Source organism: Colius striatus, chromosome 18, assembly GCF_028858725.1.
Source record: "Colius striatus isolate bColStr4 chromosome 18, bColStr4.1.hap1, whole genome shotgun sequence".
NCBI lineage: Eukaryota > Metazoa > Chordata > Aves > Coliiformes > Coliidae > Colius > Colius striatus.
The window spans coordinates 3,533,008-3,557,069 of NC_084776.1; the positions used below are offsets into that span (position 1 = coordinate 3,533,008).

Below are 24,062 nucleotides of genomic sequence, written 5' to 3' on the forward strand. Positions count from 1 at the left end.
AAATCATTGTCTCAGACAAGAGGACATTCGCATCCTGTTTCAAAGGAGACGTGAGACCTTCCATCTCATTTTTGCCCTCTGTGCAACACCTTTGCAATCTGCTGTCTCCATATCATTTACTGTGCTTCTCAGCCATTTCTTGGCACAAGGTGGGGGTAACCTTTATTTTTTCCTGTCTGGCTTAGACAAAGGCACCAACCCTGTGTGCATCCTGAGCTCCTGAAAGAGCTCAGTCTCCTCCACAGTGACCAGTGCAATACAGGCTTCAGTTATAGTGCTAGTAGAATTGAGCCCTGGTTCAAAACCCTGCTGAAATCAGTGAAAAAAATGACTAATTTTAGGAGACTTTGGTCTAGAGTGTGGGTAGGAGCAGGAGTTTGGATTTTGCCCTTTGGCTTTCACGCTGCTTCCTGCAAAACTGAGCGAATGACAGCCACAGTGACAACCAACACAGGCAAAGGAGATCAAACAAGACCCCTCCTATTGAGCCTTCCCTATGACACACACCAAGCTTCATGTCTAAAAAAACTCCCCTTCACATGCCTGTTCAGAGCCCCAGCAAGCAGCAGAGACACCGCTGCCATGCACAGAGAGCCCGTGCATTACCCAGGGCATGCTGCATCTCCCAACCGTGCACGTGGGCTCCAGCTTCCTTCCTCTCCTGCACACACACACACAGAGCTGCTCCCAACCCAGCATTGCCCACAGCACATGCACCTCTCCCATGGCAGGAGAAGAGTTTTGAGCTGCACTCATCCTCACCACATGCATGAGGACATCAGGGCTCTGCTGCCGTACAGCAGCGCAGCCAAGAGAAGCGGGACCGAGTACCCCGTTTCAAGGTGTTTACAGTTTGATGCACTTTCTCCCCTGCATCCCCTTTTCAAAGCTGTTTGCTTGGCTCATCCCTTTCAGAGGAGAATAAAAACAGGAGCAGAGAGCCAAGGCTGGCAGCCCCGTGGGGAGGTGCTTCACCCAAGGAGGTGTCACAGCGCATAGCGGCACAGAGCAGCCGATGCAAACAGACAGGACGGTAAACAAGAGGGGGGAAAAAGCAGAGGGGGAAGCAAAAACCAGATTGCCTTAATGCTTTTTGATGTGCTGTCATTTTATTACCAGCATCAGGAGACATATGTAAATTCTACATGGTACCTATGAGCTCCCATTTAAATTTCAGAGCTAAAAGTACACATCATAGGAATAAAACCATACTGCAGAGTTTTAGAGGCAGACAACACTGTGCTTTGGTTTTCCCTCATATTCATTATCTACCACAGAAAAAAGTATCTCTGGAGATTATTGCTACAAGTAGAACAACCCACCCCCTATATTTGTCATGTCTGGCAAGTGCCTTGTGTTGATGTCACTGAAACATTTTAGGAAAGCTCTTTGGTTTAATTGAAATCAATAAACATACTGAAATCATAAACAGCATGGCCATAAAATATAGGAAAGAACCACCAGCAAGGTGGGACACAGTAGATCTTAAGCCCGTGCTGCCTTTTGCAGGACACTAACAGGCAGACAGTGATTTGGGATGCCTTCATATCCATCAGCACAGGTGCTGGCATTGAACCTTTTTCTAATTAATTGACCCTAAAAAACAACCCAAAAGTCCAAGCACTGTTACTTTGTACCACAGATGTGGGGATACAGCCAGGACAAGAGAACGGGCTCTCAGCACTCAGTAGGCACTGATTAGAGACCTTACAGCCTCCTTGCTTGGATTTGCCAGTTGCTGCAAGACATAGTCTGAATAGTAATGCATCTGACTGAATTGGGTTTAGCAAATGCCCAGTGTGTAAAGCACACGTGCAACCAGGTTGCCAGGTTTAGTAGGAGACAGACTTTTCTCACTGTTGGTTATCCATACAGGCATCAGCTTCTCAGGCAGGGACTGTCTTTTTTGGTTTACGTTTGCACCGTCCTAACGTGGGCTGTGCCTGTAGCTGGGGCTCGCAGGGGCTTTGCAGGGCACACAAAAGCAATGCTGTTATTAAATGCCCAGTCTCCTCCCTCCTGCAGCCAGGGAGAGTTTTGCCACCAGTTACCAGGGAAGCGACTCACTCAGTTGGGAACACCAGGGCCGTCGAAGGCCGAGTGAGGAAGCATCAGCTGTAGCATCTGTGTGTTTCTCGCTGTGTGTCAGACGGGACGATGGCACCACGGAGGGATCGTGTCGCTAACGGCACCGCGGCAGCAGATCGCTCCAGATGGCTGCTCTGTCCTCTCTGTGCACTCAGCCCTGGGGGTCCCCACATCCTCCCAGTCTGCTGGGGGGTTTTCCACAGCAGCCTCTGTCCCCCACTCGCCTTGGGCATCCCCATGCCCTAATGCCAGGACTCTGTGCCTTTGCCTTTCCGTGGTCCCCAGCACTGGGGCAATCCCGTTTTCTACAGCAATATTCAGCACCTTCTCTCCCCTTCTTCAAAAAAAACCCCCTCTCTCTATAACAATACGACTCAGTTCCTCTCTCTGCCTTTCAGGAACGCCTACCAGGTTTTAGCCCTTTGGTTTTTATCATACAGAGATCTCTCTTCTTGTGCTTGTTTATTTTTTTTCTCAGTGCTTTTTGTTCCCTCTCTGTCACGTCCCTTTCAATTGTTGCTTAGTCTTGTAGTGACCCCACACTGAAAGCTGCCTTGAAGTGGTGGCTTAATATTTTTTTTCAGGGATTTTACAGCCCATGCTGGTGAATAGACTGAAGCATACAGAATTGTAAATAAGACTACTTAGCTGTCAGGAAACTAAACACAAACATCTGAGACACACTTGTTAAAACTTCCTCCTTAGAAATTGGAAAGGTTTCAATGGCCTTAATATCCAACAAAAGAAAAAGGGGTTGTTAGCTGCACTCACTGGTAACATGAATGCCACTGACCTCCAGAGCTGTGCTTTGTTCACCTTGCACATGTACCAAGGTACAGATCCATCTGCTCAAACCATCCCCAAACGTGGTAGGGTTCATAGCCAGCTCATGAATTTTTCACTCCCACTCCCTGCATGATGCTGGTCTCACTGTCACTTACCTCATGCTTTGCCAGAAGTGTTCTGTACACAGTGGCATCAGATAATGGCAAGAACACCAGAATTTCTAAGAGAAGGTTCCAAAGATTTGAGCTGGTCAGTTGAAAGCGTCTGTGCCAGAGTGGCCACGTGCCCATGGACTCAGCTCCTGAAAACAGACCCAGAAATGCAGGATCAGTGATAATTCCAGCAAAAGCCAGGAGCTTTGAGACTTTGTAACCCACACTTGCACCCAAGGAGGCATCTGAAATGATTACTGTCTGTCTTGGTGTTCTGCCTTTCTCCACTCCAGGCATTGTCCGTGCCTCCAGTGTGTTTCCCATCCTAAGCACAATATTGCTGTTGCTGGGAGGTCTCTGTGTCGGAGCAGGAAGGATTTACAACAGCAAAAACAACATCATTCTCAGCGCTGGGATTCTCTTTGTTGCAGCAGGTATGTTCTCCTGAAGAGCTGACTTCTTAAAGTGAATAGGCCGTGGAAAAGCTTGTTGGCAGCTCTGTCCCTGTACTCCTTTCCAGGATCAAGGGCACTAGCAACATCACACTAGGCAAATTTCTTAGGACAAAGCCATGTTTTTGAAGCTCTACAACAAAGTGTATTCTAGAAAAGCTTCTAGTCTTTAACAAGCAGGTTTTACACTGTTTAAAACCTATTACACATATGATTAATCAGATGTCTCTTGCATCCAGAGCCTTTTTCTTTTCTGTGATGGCAGAAGACTTTCACCTATGATAGGTGAGCACGTTTTTCACGGTAGAAACATCTCATGGAGTCAGCCACATCGTTAGTAGCTTTCCCTGAAGCCCAGATTAAGCATGCTGCATTTAGATGAAAATCCAGCAAGGTGGAAGGGAACTTATCTTGATCAAGGTGAACAGCCATAGCCTTGAGCTCAAAATGTATTTTTATTACTATTCCGAATGTTAGAATTGCACTGACAATATTAGCAAGCTCCCATATGCTGCTTCTCACCCACCATGGCAATGAAGAGATGGGAACAAGTCCTGCTGGACATTCTGGGATCCATGCAAGCATGTGACCCAGATGTGGATCTCTTCTTTGTTTCTTAAGAATAAATGAAATCTGGAGGTAAATGGAAGGGTACATAAATGTACAAGTATTGCCTGGTCATAATCTTTGAAACCATTCAGGTTCAGGTCCAGAAAGTAAGGTGCCTCGAATTTTATCTTCCCATCCACATAACCCCTGATTCATGTTCTTCTCTCCCCAGGACTAAGTAATATCATAGGGATCATTGTCTACATATCAAGCAATGCAGGTGACCCAAGTGACAAGCGAGATGAGGACAAAAAGAACCATTACAACTATGGTTGGTCTTTTTATTTTGGAGCCTTGTCTTTTATCGTGGCTGAAACCATCGGTGTTCTGGCTGTGAACATTTATATTGAGAAGAACAAAGAGCTGAGGTTTAAGACCAAGAGGGAATTCCTTAAGACTTCTTCCAGTTCTCCTTATGCCAGGATGCCAAGTTATAGGTACAGGAGGCGGAGGTCCAGATCCAGTTCTCGATCTACAGAGCCTTCTCCATCTAGAGACATTTCTCCAGTTGGCATGAAGATAGCAAGCACCATTCCCATGAACGAAATCTCCATGTACACCCTTTCCAGAGAGCCTTTGAAGGTTACGACGGCCGCCAGCTACAACGCAGACCAAGAAGCCAGTTTTCTGCAGGTTCACAACTTCCTCCAGAAGGAGTTTAAGGAAGGACTCCACGTCAACATGGTCAACAGGAGAACAACACCCGTGTGAAGTACCTTCCTTCCTTGCGCTTTCTGAAGAGCTACTGAAACAGAACGGGTCTGTCGTGAAAGAGAAGGAAGCGATGTTAAAATACCCTCTCACTTCTTTCATTGTGGCATGTGTTGAGGTAGCAAGTGGAGATCCTCTGGACCAACATAAAGATTTTACACGCTCGTAGCTTTTTCTGAAGCTATCCGGAGTTTGTTTTCTTTCAGTTCTTGGTGTCACGAGATGAAGGCAGTTCGTGTTCCTGCACTTTCGTAGTGTGTACAAAGTCTTGGAGAAACTGCAAAGGCCTTGCCACCAGTGTGTTTTAAAGGATTACAGAGAAATTGTTGTACCACTTTTTTTCTCTTTCTTTCGTTTTTGTTTTCTTTTTCTAATCTTGAGATCCCTTCATACAAACTGGCAAATAGCATTTGTAACCGAGCCCAAGGACGAGCACGAACTCCTCAGCAAGTGAGACCCTTCCCTCTGACACAGAATAAGTTTTGCCTCTTTCAAATAAAATTTTAAAAAGGAAAAAAAAAAGGGGGGGGGGAAAAAAGTATTTTTGAAGGCAACACTTTGTAAAACTGACCTGAAACCGTGGAGCACCCGAGTAGTGAGCGTTATGGACTCCCTGCTGGGGTGGTAAGGGGGTCTCTGGGTGGTTTCTGGGTGTAAGGCGTCCCTCAAGGGCAATGCAGGTTGGGGAGAAGAGGGTGGGTGCATCCTGAAGAACCTAGAAGGGGAAAGATTAAAGTTGCTGGGACTTGAGCATATCTGCAAATATCATTTCTTGCCTAACATTTAGAAAACTTGAATTCTCATTTCGACTAGCCCTAGTGCCTGATCCGGCAAGGTGCTGAGTGCTGTCTGTCAGGAGCCCCTATAGACTACTTACAGCGAGAGCGAGGAGCAGAGCTGAGCTGGGGCAGCCCACGCGGGCGAAAGCCACCGGTTCCCTGCAACTGCATATTCCTGTTTTCCTTACTGCTTCACAAGTGCAACACTAATGCTACTGGAAACGAAGATGTTCTGAGCAACGTGCGTGAGCAAACGAGCAGCTGATAACGTTGGGACGAGCAAAAGTTGCCGCAGGCAGCGGGGACTGAGCGTTGACGGGACGGATGCCAACTTTGTCTTTTTTAAACTAGAACAAAAAGGAATCACCGTTTCTGAGATATTTATTGAACTCTTTTTCTTATCAGTGAATAAGTGCCGCATGGTGCAAGGTAGAGTTGCTTTTAGATGGAAATGATGGTTTGACCTAATTTAATTTATTTTGTAATGATGAGTCTACTCACATGCAGAGAGCCCACAGACAACTCTATGCATCACCTACGGGGGAACTCATTTGTACCCTTTGCTTCTCTATGTTCCTAAAACAGTCTGAACTTCTTTTTCTTTCCAATTCCTGCTTTCATTTACTTTCTTTTACACTTAGGCTTGGAATCTCAAAGCTCGAGGGGCTGACTCAAAGGTAGTTTCATTTGATAGTGCTCATGTTGATTTTAGTGACCACTCGACCAAGCCATATGAGAATGAGGTGCCCAGTTCCCCTTGGATGAATTAGGTGCAGTGAGAGAGGAGCATCTAATTCCTGTAGATTCCTTTTAATATACCTGTCGTCTGTGTCCTGAAAAGTCTTTGCTACTAGAAGACTAGAGACGAGACAAAAGCCCTGATTTGGAAAGCTTGGCTCACTGGTGGTGGGAGATCTCAGCCAAACTGTTAAAACCTCCTTAGTTTTAATTGATCCTGCGATGGCTGCAGCGTCAGTGGTGTTTTGGATACAAGGCTTTCAGCTAGTGGAACCAAGTCCTCCAGGGAAATCCCGGGGGAGCTGCCTTAACATCCCAAAACCACGTTGAACCCCCTCTCCCCACCCTGCTTAGGCCTCTCTCCTTGCAAGAACCAAGACACAATTCTCAATTCTAAGTGGAAGTCTTCCCCTAGTCGCTGCCGGGCTCTGCCTGGCTCAGCCTGGCAGAGTGACATCGTTCTTTTGGCAGAGGTGGGTTGGAGCCTTCATCCCTGCTTATTAAGAGTTTCCATTCAGGTTAAAACTCTGCTGGGATCCTTTTTCAAACCTCTGAACTCTGAGAGCTGAAGCGAACGGAGCGATGGGAATGATTTAAAAGCAGAAAATGTTGTGCTACTTTCTGTATCAACACACTATGGAGAAAGATGTTACACAAGCTTTTTAACAAAAACCATTCAAACAGAGGCAGACAAGAAAACTTTTTTACCTACTTTTCGGCTAGGAGAACATAAAAGAGTTCTAAAATTATTAAAAGTTCTTGATGAAAGGGTTTTTTTACAAGAATCTTTATGCTTTCAGACAATAAATTATTTCCTACTTTTTGAGACTTCGTAATATTCAGATACTTTGATTAGCTCTGATAGAAGTAGAAGTTTGCAATGAAAACAAAAAAAAACCCGACCTTCTGTCTCATTAGTGTGTCATACTAAGTGCTAATTAATTTACATCTAATTATAGTCGATGTATTTTTCAAGTGCAATTTCCCAGAACTATTTGTTTCCCACTGTGTTAATAAACTAATAGTTAGGAATAAGTCCTCATCCGTGTTTACTGTAATTAAGAAGAAAACCATTCCCTTTAAAATCAAGAGTTAGATATAGGCTGTTTTTCTAAGCTCATGTACCTTGAACTGGAAGTGGACAGTGTGAGGTTTGCTTCGCGCCTTGGTTTTGTTCTTTTCATTGTCATTCTCCAGTGAACGTGTTTAAAACCAACCATGTGATTCCAGCCAAAGTCCAAGGCTTTCCTAGGTCTTTTTCCAAAGCCCAGGTCAGACCTGCAGAGGCACCTGCAGGGTTTTGACACCACATCTGCGAAAAAAAAAGAGAGTTTCTTTGAGTGTTTTGGGGTGTTCCTCTTTGCCAAAGCCTCCTGCCATGGAGCAGGGCTGGCTTCAGCCCTCTGAGCACCCTGCGCTGCTCTAGTCCCAGCTGAAGCTCCAACAGGCACCTTTGAAAAATGGAGCTGGAGTGGGGGATACTCATGGGATGCTGACAGGGTCTGGACAGGGAAGGAAGGCACAGGGAGATAACAGGGAGCAGAGCTTTTGTCCTGTGGGAGAATGAGGGTGGTGATTTAAAACTCATGGTCTATGACAAGTTGCAGCACAGTTATTTGTTCAATCAAAACACAAACAAACAAGCTGTTTCATTTGGCAATTACAGTAAAAACAAACACCTCCAAAAATCAGTCTTTTCCTGGGGAAAACTTTGATTCTGAGAAACCTGCAGCATTCCTGCCTATGAACAGTGTCTTGCTCCGTGGCTCCTCTGTGTGAACAGAATCAGATTGTGCTCAGACTTTGAAACCACTCTGTGCTGGTTTACAAAAAAAACCCCACACAACAAAAACCCATCTGTTCTTCCATATCTCTCTAGTTTCCCTGGACAGCCCACAACACAAATGAAACCCCATTTCTCAACAAAGCCTGCAGACATCGTCATCGTATCGTTAACAAGAATCGGTCTTTCGGTGTTATCCTATAACATCCTGGTACAGCAGACCTGAAAACCAAAATCCTGTTGGATCAGATTTGATTTTCCAAGAAGTAAAACTTTCAGGTATATCATCAGCTCTCTCTTCAGCTCTAGTTTCTCATACACAATAGGAGTAAAAGGAGAAAACACTCCATGTGCCCATTCATCTAATGATAAACTATTTTTATATGTTATATTTCCTTTTCTTTCTGTATGGATCACATATCCACAAGGGCTAATATATCATGTCCCTTGAGGTTACATTTCTGTCTGCAGTTCTAAAGTGTTATTTCCACTGTGCTTCAGTTCTACTGGTATAATCACAACCATGTATAATGTACTTAATCCTTACTTTTTAAATAAACCATTTTAAATGTATTCGTCTGTGTGTGGAGAAAGATGTATCGATTTCCTTCTTAATCTTCCAGTTTTTCTGAGCTGAAATTTCTGTGTTTAGGGTTTTTCTCGTTTCTACCTGTCTTGTTTGCAGCTGGGAATGTTACTGAAAGCCAAAAAACTATTTGTGTGGTCCCATAGATAAACTATCTTAACAGTATTTCCAGTCATTTGAGTTGGAAACTTAAGAAAAGCCTTCTAGTTTCCAGCTTAAACTTGGTCCACATGAGACAGAGCTTCAGTATGTGGCTTGAGACTGGTGTGGTGGCCAGAGGCATTGCAAACCACTATCCACAAACCACCACGAACTGCTAGCCAGTGTCCTCTGAAGTGCTAAGCCCTGAGCCTCTGCTTTGCCTCCACCTTTTGAGGTTTCACATGAATTCACTTCTGAGCATCCTCCTCTCCCTGATCTTGTCCATTTTGCCTGAAGAAAGCTCAACCCTGTGTGTTGAAGCTCCAGGAAAGCCTCTCTCTGATCACCACAGTAAAATCCCAGTGAACATGTGCTGACAGTCGAGCAGCCTCTCACTGCTCCCAGACATCCCAAAACATCCCCATATCAGAGACAATATTTCTTCAGACGCTTCTTTCTTCTCAGGTCCTGAGCCTCTGGATTGTCTTTAAAGATGCAGCCTGCAATGTGCCTCCTCCCATACGTATGATCAGTTGCCACATCAGGAGGGAGGCAGAGGAATCATCTTTTCAAATGCCTCTGACACCCAGCAGTGAAACCATTTAAATCTCGAGCCCAAAGCTGTTTCCCTTGAACTAAAACATGTAGAGGCTCTTCTGTTGCTGAGCAGGTCTGTGGGTGAACAGTGACCCCAAGAGCTGTGTCTGCCCTGCCATGGCCAGGGCGTATCAATAAGTGGTGTCGTTTGAGAGGGAAGCAGAATCCTTCAGTCTTTGGAAAGTGGGAGAAAACAAGAGTCCAGTGAGCCTTGTGGCGCTTCCTTGGAATGAGAAAAGTCACAAACATGGGAGGTGCCGAAAATAAAAGGGAATGGGGAGTGTTGTGCACCTGTCTGCAAGGCAGCTCGGCTTACAGGCGCTGCCTCCTCGGCTCCCCGGGGCCAGGGGATCGCTGACGGCAGCGGCACAGCCCGCACGGCACGCGGTATTTTAAGAGCTTGAAGCTGAGGCTCAGCCTTTGGGCAGGGCTGGGGATGGCCCATGCCCAGCAGGGCTGGGGAGAGGTCTGGCTGTGTCTGGACCTCCTCCTTCATCCCCATGAGACTATAAAAAAAAGGGGGAAGGCAAACCCAACCAAAACACACAGACTCATTTTGCTCTCGCCATCAGTCACGGTAAGGTCTCAGCTCCAGAATTTGGGAGCTTTGGGAGGGTGCCATTGGCAGTGCTCCTGGCTCTTGAGCCACACTGCACCAACCATGATCACAGTGATCTCACCACACCTGGGCAACGCAAGCTCAGGAGCTCGAATATTGCAAAGGAGCTCCCATTTGAAGGCAGCTGTTTGCTGAATAGATGTCCTCCACTCTGGGTTGTTCTCACCTCAAGAAGAGTCTTCTGCAGAACATCCTTCTGCAAGAAAGGAACCACGGAATGTGGCTGACCTAGTTGTGGTAAACATTGAGGCTGGTTTGGAGGACACACAGAAAAGTGCAAGTGCTGGGGAGCAGAGCCGAGGCAATGTCTCTGCTAGAGACAAAATAATGCCAGAGTTGGTCTTGAGACACCTCCTTTTGCATTTCCTCCAGTAGAGAAACGTAATTTCTCACTGCTGCTAAAGTGCAACTAATTACAACCCTCCCTGTGTGCTTCCCCACAGGTCCTCATTAATAGTCTGTTTATATTTCATGTGATATTGATTTCTAAATGAGAATACTTGCCAGCTGATGCAGGGAGACTGCAGGAACCGTTCCTAGAGCATTACGTACCGAGGACTTCTGGATGTGCCAGCAACCTTTGGGGCTTCCTTTAATCCTTTGCTTCTCCAGAAATTGGGTTTGCTCCTGCATTTTTCAGGTTCCTGCCCAGCCCACCAACCCTCCCAGGGAGGGCAACTTCACCTCCACACTGGGACAGAAGTTCCCAGGTTGGGGACAGAGGCTCAGCCCACAAGGCAGAGCAGCCTTTTGGCTCTTGCCAGGGTGGGTGCAGGAGCCACAAGCAGTGGTCACCAAATACCTGATCCCAAAACCAGTCCAAGCCTGGGCTGAGAGGAAGTGGTAGCAGTGCCAGTGCACTGAAGCTACATCAGCTCTTGCAGCAAATACACAGAGCCCATGGGGAGCAGTAACCCCATGAAACAGTTTCTTTGCCAGGGACTGGTGGCTCTGGGTCACTTTTAGGGGTCTGGGGACAACATTTTGCTTCAGCTGCTGTGAGTTTTCAGTCTCCAGTGAAGCTGGTACCTCCCCTGTTGAAGCTCATTGTGTCTTGTTCACACCCCCAGCCCTGCTCTGCAGGCAAAGGAAGGATGTTTTCCCTCTGATTTCACTTCAGCCATTTCCTGGATATTATTAAGAAACTCAAAGCCAAACCCTCAGGAACTTCTCCAGATCAGAGCACCTAAATGAGAACAAAAAGCCTGACTCTTGCCAACACTGGAAGAGACACAAAGACCAACATCAACAAAAAAATTAATGAGTTCCCACCCCTGCAGTCCTTGTAGGTTATAATTAGTACAAAGCATAATCATTAGCACTTGCTTCTTCAGCAACCAGAACCTCGCTTTGTGCCCACATTTGCAAACACACATTGACTTTCCTCTGCTCAGCTTGGAGAGGACCTATCGAGTTTGTAGTATCAAGGAAGCAAAGTCAGGATGCAGTCCCTAAAATCAACTGATGTCTAGTGAAATCTAACAGGAGACCACTTCAAAAGAAAAGGCATTACATTTTTGATGCATTCCTTTTCTGGTTTAAAGTCCATTCCCTTTAGGATTTCCCACTTCCATGACAACTCTTGGCTCTGGTTTAAATAGAAGCCTCTAATATTTTTCACAGCTCCACTCCACACAATGCTGTGGCCATCTCCCTACAGACATGCCCATGGTCTATGGTCCCTGGCTTGCTGTGTTCACAGGATCTTCCCCAGTCCCTTTCTCTCCTGTTTTATACCACACACCCTCACTCCTTCCCATGACTTCCACCTCCCGAGCAGGACCAGGACATCAGGTGCCCATATCAGGCTCAGACACATCACCCTGCTCCCCAGGGGTGTTTCAGCCAGCTCAGTCACCCATCAAGCAGAGTAATGTCTCCCACACTCCCCTTTCACCTGAACTCCTTATTTCAGATTGTCCTCATTTATCTGAGCTGACACTTCTACACCTTTATTTTGACATCAAATTGAGGTGTTCATAAAACAGGACTGGAGGAGCTTTGACATTATGTTGACATGATAACATGATATTTGCAGCTTCCCAATGTCATTTTTTTTAACCATTCTTTCAATATTCAGGTACTGTCACCCTCCTCAGCTTGACATCACAATTGTAATGTCACCTCCACAGTGGCCTCTGCATTGACATTTTGATCAAATTAGCTTTATGATCAGCTGGAACATCAAAGGGAAAGAGAGAGGCTGGTCCAGCCTCAGCAATTAGGGCAGCAGAAGTCACTTCCAAGAGAAGGAAAGGGTGTCCCAGGTGAATGCTGGAGTTACCATATGCATTGAGGCAAGCCTGAGTGGTGGGAAAGCAAACGGGGGGTTTTGCCTAAAAAAACTAGGCAAAGGGCATTAAAATAACCACCACCCCTGCCAAGACACTGCTCAGAATGCTTCAGGTTAATTTAAAAAGTCATTAGAATCAAAATAAACACTGAAATCAGTAAGTTCTCTTATTTTGCCCCTTTCTTCCCACCGCAGCGCTTGGCTCTGGAGGGACACCCAGCTCTGAAGTCCCCGCAGAGCCCGCCACGAGCTGGAGGTGCAGGCGCAGTCCGTGGGCTCCAGGGCTAGAAAAGCCCTTAGGATCAGCCTGAGCTCAGGCCCAAGGCTGTTATAAACACAGCTGTTTCTCTGACCTCGCTGCACAGCCACCGGTGCTACCGATGCCTATTTCTGGGCATGGGGTGAGCGAGGAGGCGACGGGCCCTGCACGGCGGCTGCAGCCACACGCAGCCAGCGGCCGCCGGCTCCGCTCAGGCCCATCCAAAACAAACGCGGTGGGCCGGGGCGGAAAGCTGAGCCGTGCCGGGCTCTGCTCTGGGGATGTGCGTTAATAGGCTCCTGGCCACGCCGGCTGACACAGCCCAGCAGCTGTCTGCGGCCGCCCCGCTCTCCCCACGCTGACATTTGCCGAGGCTCAGACGCGCCCGGGTTTCGGGAGCCGCGGCGAAGGCCCCGCCACGCTCCGCAGGGAGCGGCGCTGAGCACAGGGATGGACGAGAGCAAACCCCTGAAGGTGCGCCTGACCTTCTCCGTGATCCTGGTGGGCGTCTCGCTCCTCTTCGCAGCCGTAGTGACTGATCACTGGGCCGTGCTGAGCCCCAAAGTGGAGGAGTTCAATGGCACCTGCGACGCGGCTCACTTCGGGCTGTGGCGGCTCTGTACAAAGCGGATTGCTATGCAGAAGCAGGATCCCAAAGACAAGGGCTGTGGGCCGATAAGCCTGCCAGGAGGTAGGTGATCACCCACTAACTAACAGGAGACAGCACCAGGCAACCATGCCAGGCTTTGCTTAGGAGGTGGCAGGACACAGCAGGAGGGAAATGGGGGCCGTGTTCTTGTGGCACTTAATCTGGCATGAGGCTGCATGTTGTCGTGTTGGTCTGCACACATACCTCGCTGCCATCCCTCTCGCTGTCCCTGTGCGCCGCGTTGCCTCGCAGGTCTGTCTCTGACCATATTTGAGTCTCCTGTGCAAAAAGGACGGTAGTGGGGAGAAGGGGAGGAGGATGGGAAACGGTGGAAAGCACAGAGTGAAGTTGGGAGGGAGGAAAAGCTGCTGACATCAGCCAAGGGTACTGCAGCACTGGGACACGCTGACAGCAGAAGGTGAGAAAGAGGATTTATGGATCTACCCCACATAGCTGCATCTTTAGGATCTCCAGACCCATTTAGCTACAGACAGGCCAGTCACGGACGGCATTAGGTTATCTCCAACCCATTTCAACAACAACGGGGACTCACCAGTATGTTTTGCCCCCCGCAAAAAAGAAAGTGATAAACTGAGTTTGAAACAATTTCTCAACGACTTACTGAGTGTCCTCAGCTCTGAGCAGAGGCAGCCTGGTCCCACACACATCCCCAGCCCAGGTTCCTCCAGCGCTGCTCTCCATTCCCACGGTAAAAGGAGCTCATTGTGTTGCCGCTGGTCGCCAAGTCAGCAGCATTCGTGCCGTATGCACGAACACACTCCCTCCCTGACAGAGCTCTGCTGCTTTTTCACAAGGCTTATAGGCTACTGGAAGCTTTCCAGAACAGAAATAACGGGATTGCCTTCACCTTCCACTCGCTGCTTGAAACGAAATGTCTGTGTTAACGCACCTTTGACAGTTTCCAGTGAAAAATCTCACTGCCTGGCCTCACTGTGTATCCCCTGTATGACTGCAATTCTTTATCTCTTTGGCCAAATTACATGTCCTGAGGAGAGGAGCTCAGCCACAGTGCTTGGTCTGCCTCTAACCAAATTTGGGAGTGCATGATCCATATGCTTTATGTCTCTCATGAAGGTGCTTATGAGCCCAGCAACATATTCCTCACTGTACGCCCTTCCTCACACACGCAGCAGAACTCCCACAAAAGGAGAAACCACAGAAACTGGTGGAGAAACACCAAACTTGCACAACAGTGGGGTAAATAGAAAAGTCATAAATATCCAGCTGTCTGCAAAATAAACCAGATTTGCAGGCAGGGCAGCACGAAGGCAGCTCCTGTGTTTGACAGACATCAGCATGTGCTCACACGGGCGTTGAATCGCGTCCCAGCGCTGCCGTTGTGCCAGGCACAGCGAATAACCGGGGGATGATGCAGGGGCTGAGCCATCCACCCCACCTTGGAGGTGGTTTTCCAGCTTTTAAAGATAGTGGGGAATTTGGATGACACCCTGTGTCATGACCAGATTTCAAGGGGTGAAATTTGCACTTCGGTTATGATCTAACTATTTTAATCCCTGTTTTACTCAGACCAGGGACATAGAGGGTGGTGGAGGGGGGAAAGCACAGCCTCCATGGACTGGGGCTGCTAAATGGTGCTGTGGCCACATGGCTCGTGTTAGATTGATTTCACACTTGTGGGAAGAGATGTCAGCAGGGAAACTCTGGGTCTGGGGAAGCTGAAACTCTGGGTCTGGGGAAGCTGCAGCAGTCGAGTAAAAGTGAATGAACATGCAGTAAGAAAAAAAGAGAGCAGATGTGGGCACTGGTTTTGCTGACAATCATGAGCCACAACCAGGCATTACTGCCAGGACTGGAAAAGAAACATGAGAATTTCTTGCTGCATTAATAACCATTTACCAAGCACTCCCTGAGGAGGAAATGGATGGCAAGATTAACGTTCTTTCTTAGGTTTCAAGCTCAGCAGAGTGCAAAACAGGGAGGAGGATTTGGCTAGCAGTCCACAGAGCAGGGCTGTGATTTAGGCAGAGCTTTAACATTTTACAGCACTCTTCCAAGGATGTTGACAAATTGGCAAGGGTTCAGCATCCTGCTGGGAGATATAGAAAGATCAGGGAGATGGTTGCTAAAATCAGGCAAAACCAGATGAATACTGAGACATTTTGAACTGTGGTCAGTGAGCACTGAGGCAGTTTGCTATCAGTTGTAAGCTGAGTTTGCCTTCAGTGCTAGTAAGCCCCATGTCAGTGTCATCCTTTGAAATGAGCTCTGATGCGATGGCACAAGGGGCAGCAGCAGCAGTGGGGATGCTCTGCAGCCTGCTTGTGCCATCAGCAGGTTAAATAGGTCCTGGGAAATACGGGAAGCTGAGTTCAGGCAACTGGAGAGGTAAAGTGCTCAAGCAAATGGGTTATTAGCAGGGCTGTCTCATTCCTCACGTCTGTACAAGAGACTCAGTCTGCAAGGCTGGTGTGAAATCATTTATTTCCCATCTCCAAAACTCAGCATGTGTCAAAGGTCTTCTCCTGGCTTGTTGGCCAGGTCAGAGCCAAGTTCTGGCCTCCTCCACTGCTCAGCCCTCACTTTAACACCTCCTCTCATCACAGCAGCAGGTCCTGTCTCTCAAACTTAACACAAGTGGAAACTCCACACTAAAACCCCTGTTTTTCTAACCATCAAGCCTCCCACAAAACCCCACGTGCTAGTAGTGTCCATCCCAGGTTCAAGAGCAAGGTGGGCTCCATCCCCTTCACAGCCAATGACTTTAATGCCTACAGGTGACAGTTGCATGGCTCAGATGTCTCATGGTCTTTCTGCCTTTCCTTCCCCAATGAGATCTCCATATTGCAGACTCCCCAGGTTCAATGGGATTGAACTTCTGCTGCATGCAGCCCCATGACAGCAAGCAGCAGACAGGCTGGCTCTGCATAAATAGAGGAAAGATGAACTGGCCCATTTGCTCCTGCACAGGTGGCATCCAGGAGTGGTGGATCTGAACGGGAGGGACCAGGAGGGATGTAAGAGGAGGTGACCTGGAGAAGGGAGGACACTGTGTGATAAACCACATGTTATAACCCTGAAGTTTATGTGAGCCTTAATGACCACAGAGCCCCTGGACTGTCCCCATCAGCATGCTGAGGTGACCTGGTGGCAGAGATAATGCAATTAGGAGTAAAGAGAAACAAAGATTGCCAGTTTCCATCTGTTATAAAACCTATTCTAAATCCTTTCCATTATGTAAATGTGGTGTGACACAAATGGCCTTTTCTCTTATTCATGGTGGCACCAGAGGTATTGAAGTGCCTCAGTTCTCTTGGATAACAGGGAGCCTTGTTGAAACAGATATTCCCAGCTCAGCAGAGCACCGAAGCATCTTCAAACTGAAAACAATATATCATGTCCAAAAAACAATCTAGTTATCTTTTCCCACAATAAATGTGTTTTCCAAAAACACCTCCCTTAGAACTAACCAACTTCTGTGACAACTTCATTTATTGTACCCTGACAGAGCTTTGCTACAAACCACAAGACACAGAGGCAGCTCCTTTTCCTGCAGACACATCCATCTCTAACAGAAGGTTTTGTGTGGTCTCCCTCTGAACAAGTCTTCACGGATCAGAGGGTGGGCTGGGCTGGTTTTGTTCACCTGCAATGGTCACAAAGCTGTGCTATGTCCCCCACCACACCATGGCTGGATGGCTACACCTTGGCCTTTGTACAACCAACACTCTTGGAGACTCCTTCGAGTTCAGACTTTTCAGAAAATCAATTAAAAGCTGCACCAAACAATCCCAGTTTCATCCCATCTCCATCCCTGTCAGCACAGGAGCCAAAGCATCCCCAAACTGGGATCACCAGACACGATGCTTGGCCTCAGACACCACCCAGTCTCTGGCAGAGGCACACAACCTCTGCTCTGGGGCTCAATATTTGCAGTTTCAAGTTATAGAGGTCTGAGTTCAAATATGTTTCCTCCAGTCATTTGCAAGGATAATAAAGAACAGGTCAGGAGATGCCAGACCTGAACATTAACCTAATCTCCAGCAAGGAGAAGATGCAGATGAAATAAAAGTCACCTTATAAAATTAAGTAGATAAGAGAGCCTCAAAGGAATCTTCCACTAAAGGGCCCAAACACTACAATTGCCTGTCCCCTGGGAGACAGAAAGTAAATCCTCTTTGAATCACTAACTCCAACATCTGACACACACATGACAGAAAAAACCCCACAAAAACCAACGGGACGGGACAAGAGGAGACGGCCTCAAGTTGCACCAGGGCTTGTTCAGAATGGAGATGAGGAGGAACTTCTTCCCTGAGAGGGTTGTCAGCCCCTGTCCCAGGGAGGTGGGGGAGTCCCCATCCCTGGAGATATTGCAAAGCCGTGTGCTGAGGGCCTTGGGTTAGTCCATGTGCAAGCCCATGTCCTGGGCTTGGCAGGGTGAGGGGAGGGCTGGGACTCTATGGTCTTAAAGGTCTTTTCCAATCCAAATCATTCTATGGTTTAATGGAGGAGAGATGCTGGTGTTAACCAAGTGGCCCCTAGCCTCAGGCAGTGCTGACAGTTCAGGTGATCTTGGCAGGATTTCCAGGTGTAAAGGGGGCTCCAGCACTGGGTGCAGAAAGGTGCTGGGGAAGGTGCTGAGCATGTCCTCTCCAGCCCGGCTCGGCAGAACAGCGCAATCAGAGCTGGCGCCGCTCAACACAGAGCTTCACAATTGCACCCTTCCAGCCAAATTCCTGGCCAGCAACTGCTCTCCCAGCTCTGTGCCCCTTCAAACCTTCAATTACATCAGTTATAAATAGCGAGAACACCGTCCACCCCAAGCCTGCTGCTGCCAAAGCTTCGAGTCAGCAGGTCCTCACCAGACCCTTCCCCATCCCCTGAAAAGCCTCCTGTGCATATACTGACAGCAAGGACATCACTTTGCTTTCTGACTGTCACTAGGGTGAGGATGAAAGAATATTGTGGCCATTGAGACACTCAGCTACCAACTGCCCTCCTCCCAGTATCTCACTGCCCCACAGTCTTGATCCCTGTTCACTTCATAGCCACTCTATAAACACACCACGTACCTGGCAGTGTGCTCACATTAAGCCCAGACAGAGGAACTTCACAAAGCTCCTGCTGTCTAACTCTTGTCAAATCAACTCAATAAACTGCTCTCACGGGAGTGAAGTTAGGTAAAGCCAGGTTGTGAGAGTGTCTTTGCCTCTGACTCATGGCTTTGCCCAGCCAACTGTTTGTGGCATCAAACAGCTTTTGTCTTTTTTTCCACTGATAGTCAAAAAACCCCTCCAGAGTCCCTAGAGCAGTAAAACCCCACGAGCTTCACTGCACTGCAGTAGCTTTGTTGCTGGGACCCCTGTCACGTGGTGACATCTCCCACCCACACAGCCAACCCCCCTGGGCTGCTCCCCATTGCCATGCAGGGGTCTGAGCTCAGGAGAGAGACAGTGGATGAGGACACTCCATCCTCCTGGTTTGGAGTCCAAGCTCACTACAGGAGCGGTGACCATCCTCTGGCTGATGGAGAGGTGCCACCATGCAGTGGGTTGGCAGTTGCAAGGGGAAATGAGCTGAGGTGACAGCTCAGCTGTGGGCATGGCAGGTCTCATCACCAGGAAATGCAGCTACACAGAGGCAGAAACGTGTGATGGGCAAAGACACAATAAGAGAAGTTATCTATCATTTATATTTTGAACAGATGAGCAAAGCTCTCAGAGAGAGCAGCCCACAGGAGGTATCAGAGGAGGCTTCAGTCTTCTCCATGCTGGTGGCCTGGCATGAGATTGTCACTCACCTGCTCCCGAATTAAACACAGCCAACTCCAATTTCTCGGTATCACCAAGGGTAGGGGACCTTAAAATCACTGGAGGTTGCATACATCAATAAAAAGCAAATTCACTTTTACTGCACTTTATCAGAGACTTCCACACACACAAAATTAACTTTCCTCTTCTCTTTCAGAACACAACTGCTCCTACTTCAAGCACTTCACTCCAGGACAGAGCTCGGAGATATTCGAAGTAACCACCCAGAAAGGTAAAACTTGTTCTGAAAATGGAATCACACACATAAGGGCTCCACAAAACAAGGGTTCAGTCCTGGCTCCACTCAAAACAGTAGAGGAATTTCCATCAGATAGCACCAGCTGGGGGAAATGGAAAGAAAATGCTCTGGACAAAGTCAAATGCCAAAGTCCTGTGAAGAATAATTGTTATATACAAACCTGTAAGTGTGATTTTCCTCAGAGCTGCCCCACAGATAGAAAACAGTGTCAATACACCTCTAAACTGCAAAGGCTTTTCAGCACAAAAATGACTTTAAAATATGGGCATTATCTGCAACACTCAGCCTTTCTCATCAAAAGGAAGAAGACATTAATAAAATCTAAATGAATAAATTATACACCAAGGACCAGAGTCCTGACCCTGAAAAGAAGTTCAGGGACTCTGAGAAGACCATTAGGAATTTTATGCTTCATATTGATTTTGTATGAAAGTCATGTAAAAACCAGAGCAATCAATGGAAGGAAGGAACACAGATCCTACAAAGACACACACAGCCAGTGTTTGCAGCACACACATTTGGAAAACAATCACTCACAGACCCATTTCACATTTCTAATAAGCCCCTGATAAAGCCCAATATTTTTAGCACTCCCCTAACATATTCCTCTCTCTCTCCCTCTCATTAAGGACAAATTCCTTTCTAGTTTGCCACAAGACATATTTTGCTGTGGAGTAAATGAACTGACAATCACTTTACCACATATTAAACAATCTGCTTTGCTTCCAGTGGGAATGATAATGGTGGGAAACTCTGCACATGGGTTTTTCTGATAGCAGAGTTTCCCTAAGACAGGAATGATTGGGAATTTTAAGTGGATAGAAAGAAGAGCATACACTTGAGCTACCTGCTTTTGCTTATTTGTATATGATCAGATCCAACCATCTGATCTTAAAAACACACCCAATGCTGCCTTAGTCACTTCAGGGGAAAAATCAGGAAGAAGTTCTTTGCTTTGAAGTAAAAGCTTAAGCCCCAGCAAAAAGCTTTACACTGAAACAAAGTTCCAGCACATAGTAAAGAGACATTAAGGAAATGATAATAAGAGAGTGGTATGAAAAGCAATGAGAACAAAGAGTGATCTGCTGTTCCCTCTTGCAGAAATAGCTGCCATTTGATGGGAGCTAATTAGTAACAGGCAAAAAAAATACTTCATCATTTTGCCTGGGAGATATTTTCTTTTAATGGCTTGAAAGGCAAATATCATCAGGCACTGTGAGGTTCATGCATGGCTACATGTGTTGAACATTAAACTCATCCAAAAAAAAGGGAATGCACTATGTAAGTGAAGGCCTGAATTATTCAATTAGCAATTTTCCCCCTTGGTTCAGGCACCAAAGTGTGTTTTGGCTGGGGGAAGTGTCCAGCACACAGCTTGGCTGCCTTAGCAAAACCCAGGCATTTTATTATATGCCCTGAAGAAGATGGGTTTTCACAGAGCTGGAGGTCATTGCTGTAAAGTGTGGGGTGGAGGGGAAAGGTGCTGTACAAACACTTCACCTCTGGCCTCCTGCCTGTTGTGCCTGCTTGGGTTTTGAGCCCTGTGGAGCATACAGCTGCCTCTGCATTGGGACAACACCAGCACCATGCACAGGGGCCTTGCTGGGGCTCTGAAATACAGACATGGAATAAAAATAGCAAAGAGCTGTGTATCTACTCTGAGAGCAGAGTGATGGAAGAAATGAGAGTGTGGAGCCCAATAAGGCTTCCACAATGCAGCAGAGCTACAACAACGCCAGCCCAGAGCTTCAACAGACCAATACAGGTGCTACTTGCTCTTTCAGTAAGTGTTCAGAAGTGTTTCCCCCTCCCACTTTGTTTTTATACCCTTTGCATTCACGATCCATGGCCAATACTCACCTCTACTTTTATTTGAGGGCAATAATTCACCAAAGCCACCTCTCCACAGCAGCGGGAGGGGACGTGTATTTCTCAGAGTGACCTACTGCAAAGTCACCACAGCTGATGGGAACATGCTCAGAATTTGCAGGCATTTGCAATGTTGTTGGTGTTTGTTTTGCTTTGGCAGAATACAGCATTTCAGCTGCAGCCATTGCCATCTTCAGCGTTGGCTTTGCAATCATCGGGACGATCTGCGTCCTCTTCTCCTTCAGGAAGAAGAAGGACTATCTGCTGAAGCCAGCATCCATGTTCTACACCTTTGCAGGTAGGAGGCTTAGTGCTCAAAAATTCCACTCAGTTCATAGGACAACTTATATAGACCTTGGGAGGATGGAGGGGCTTTTAAAAAAGCCCTGCTAGTGGCGTTTTCTTCCCAAGCACAGTCAGACTACAAGTCCCTGTGTGATGCTCAAGCTGAAGAGCTCTGAAAGTGTCCTCAGCAAGCATTACCCAGAAGCTTGTCTGTATTTTCTCCCATTACCTTTAAAAGGGGCATTTCTAGTGTCTTCAGTGTCAGCCCCAGTCTAAAGCAGAGATATACACTATTCTATCTCATTTATTAAGGCTCAAACCAACGAAACAGCTGATTCAAGTCCAAAATACACAGCTGTGTCCCAAAAGCACAAAGACTGCATTTTTTACACGAGCCAGTAATGCCTTGACATGTCACAATGACTGAAAGACAAAAGTGCAGATTGGCACCTGAATACAGATCTTGCTCAGCCCTTGGGAACGCTCCCTGGGGAGTGCAATTGCTCCTCCACCACCCTGAGTTTCCCATCCAAGGATCACACTCAACAAGTCACCAACTGACTTGGATGGTTCTGGTCACAGCAGAGCTCTCAGCAGTTGTGAGCATTGGTTCCTCCAAAGGTTGAAGCCAATGACTCACCTGTGAATGTCACTGCAACTCCTGTGTGCAAGGAGACAGACGAGGTGGTTAATTAAGCATGAAGAACTGACAGCTGGTTATTCAGCCCACTGCTCCTATCTTCCTTCAGGTCTCTGCATCATCATCTCTGTTGAAGTCATGAGACAATCTGTGAAGAGGATGATTGACAGCAAGGAGACAGTCTGGATTGAGTACAGCTACTCCTGGTCCTTTGCCTGTGCCTGTGCCTCCTTCGTCCTGCTCTTCATCTGCGGCATCGTCCTCCTCCTCATCGCACTGCCTCGCTTCCCTCAGAACCCCTGGGAGACCTGCATGGATGCAGAGCCAGAGCACTGACCTCCCCTGCACCCATGTTAAAAAGCAGGAAGTGTTCTGAAGATCTGTATTTGTTTCAAATGCCTGGGCCTCACTCTGCAATGTACACCTCAGTAACCACGTTACTGAACCCAGGCATTCCCTGGTAACTACTGCTTTCTTCTCCCTTCCTTTAAAGAAATCAGAAAGAGCTTCCAGCACGGCTTGTGGGTGAATGGCACTGCCCTGTGCCAGCCTGGGGAAAAATCTGTGTGCCACAGAGAAGACAACTTTCTTGGGGAGAAGCTGTCTGGTGTCGTTGGGGCTCAGGGAGGGATATTGGGCTTTTACACCTCACTGGGTCAGAGGCAGTGAGCAATTCTATCTCTCTGTGGAGGCTGTTTCCCCATTCACGCCTCCCCAAGAAGGGTTAGCTCACCACTCTGGAATAAATTGGAGATTCTTATGCTGTTCTAATAAACTATTCAGATTAAATTTTAACACTACTTTGTCCAGCACTGGGGTGAAGATTCCTCCTGCAGCTCCGTTCCTCCGAATCAAGCACAAAAAACCCCACAAGACACTGTTTTTGTTCCACTTAACTCCGAAGGCAAAGCAAAGCAGTAGTGAACATTAAGAGCAATATTTCCCTCTAATAAAAAGGTGTAATCTTCCAGTAGTATGATTTTCTGGAAAATGATTTTGATGGATGAATCACTTGGCCCATCAAATTCTGCTTGGTCCAGAATGACAGTGTAATCCTGGATGGTATTTACTGTACAGAGCTCTCATTTGTTCCTTGTGAATGGGCTTTTAATTTAAGAACACTGTGCTTTGCTCACTGTGTGCGTAGATAAAACTACATTTTAGGAAAAATCCTTCAAGGTAGCTGCCAAGAGGGAAAGGATTTAGACTGAAACACCCAGGAGAGTCAGCCCTGGAATGCTACAGAAGTGCCTTGCTGCTTATGGAAGCTTGAAGAGCTGCACAGGCGAGGCATTGCTGCCAGGAACTGGCACTGGGGGACACTGGGGTCTCCCAGCCTCTCACCCCAGCTCTTTGCACCGTCACAATCCTCCAGCACCAAGAAGTGAGTGGCTTTTTTAACAGGAAAAGGTATGTTTTCCATTGCAGTTTTTTCACCTGGTAATTTTAAGAGCAAGAGAAAAGGAAACTGAAGTGTCCTCCCTGTGCCCTGCTGTCCACAATTCACAGAAAAATGGGATTCGGGACAGAAACATCTCTGATCAGTCTGAAGAGATGTGAAATCGTGTCATGTTCTAACATTTCAAGACATTACACAGGAATTCTGTGCTGGCACAAGGGGCTGCCCATGGCCCTGCCTTTGGCCAGACCCCAGCCAGACACACTGAGCCCCAGCAGCCCCCAGCCAGATCCAGGCATGTTTCCATTTGCCCATCAGTACAGTGGCAGCAAGAACAGAAGACTTTTGGGAAGCTGCATTAACATTTTTCAAGCTCTTTGAAGTTGAAAAGGACTACAAATAACACATATATTATGAAGTTTTGGGATAAAGCATTCACCAGTGCTCACATCTGAGGATGAGCTGGGGAACTCTGCCTGTCTCTCATCATAAGGGACAACTGCAAACTCTTCAAGTTGTCACTGAAGCACTGTGAAACACTAAATGGTTTTGAAATCTTATTTTTGAGTACAGAGC

The 24,062-nt window shown here is 47.2% G+C and overlaps 2 protein-coding genes across 2 annotated transcripts in view; both read left to right on the plus strand.

The window, feature by feature from the left end:
- CACNG4 (calcium voltage-gated channel auxiliary subunit gamma 4) overlaps positions 1-8,671 on the plus strand; it is a 43,141-nt gene extending 34,470 nt beyond the window's left edge. Inside the window, exons 3-4 of the mRNA XM_062011070.1 lie at positions 3,320-3,460; positions 4,260-8,671. Coding sequence (XP_061867054.1) covers positions 3,320-3,460; positions 4,260-4,798 — 680 coding nt within the window. The 3' untranslated portion in view covers positions 4,799-8,671. The remainder of the gene's footprint in view (positions 1-3,319; positions 3,461-4,259) is intronic.
- Positions 8,672-13,043: 4,372 nt separating this feature from the next.
- CACNG1 (calcium voltage-gated channel auxiliary subunit gamma 1) lies at positions 13,044-22,423 on the plus strand. Its single transcript, XM_010199815.2, has 4 exons — positions 13,044-13,284; positions 19,192-19,266; positions 21,323-21,460; positions 22,197-22,423. The coding sequence occupies exons 1-4, from the start codon at positions 13,044-13,046 to the stop codon at positions 22,421-22,423; spliced, it is 681 nt and encodes a 226-aa protein (XP_010198117.1).
- The last annotated feature ends 1,639 nt before the right edge of the window (positions 22,424-24,062 follow it).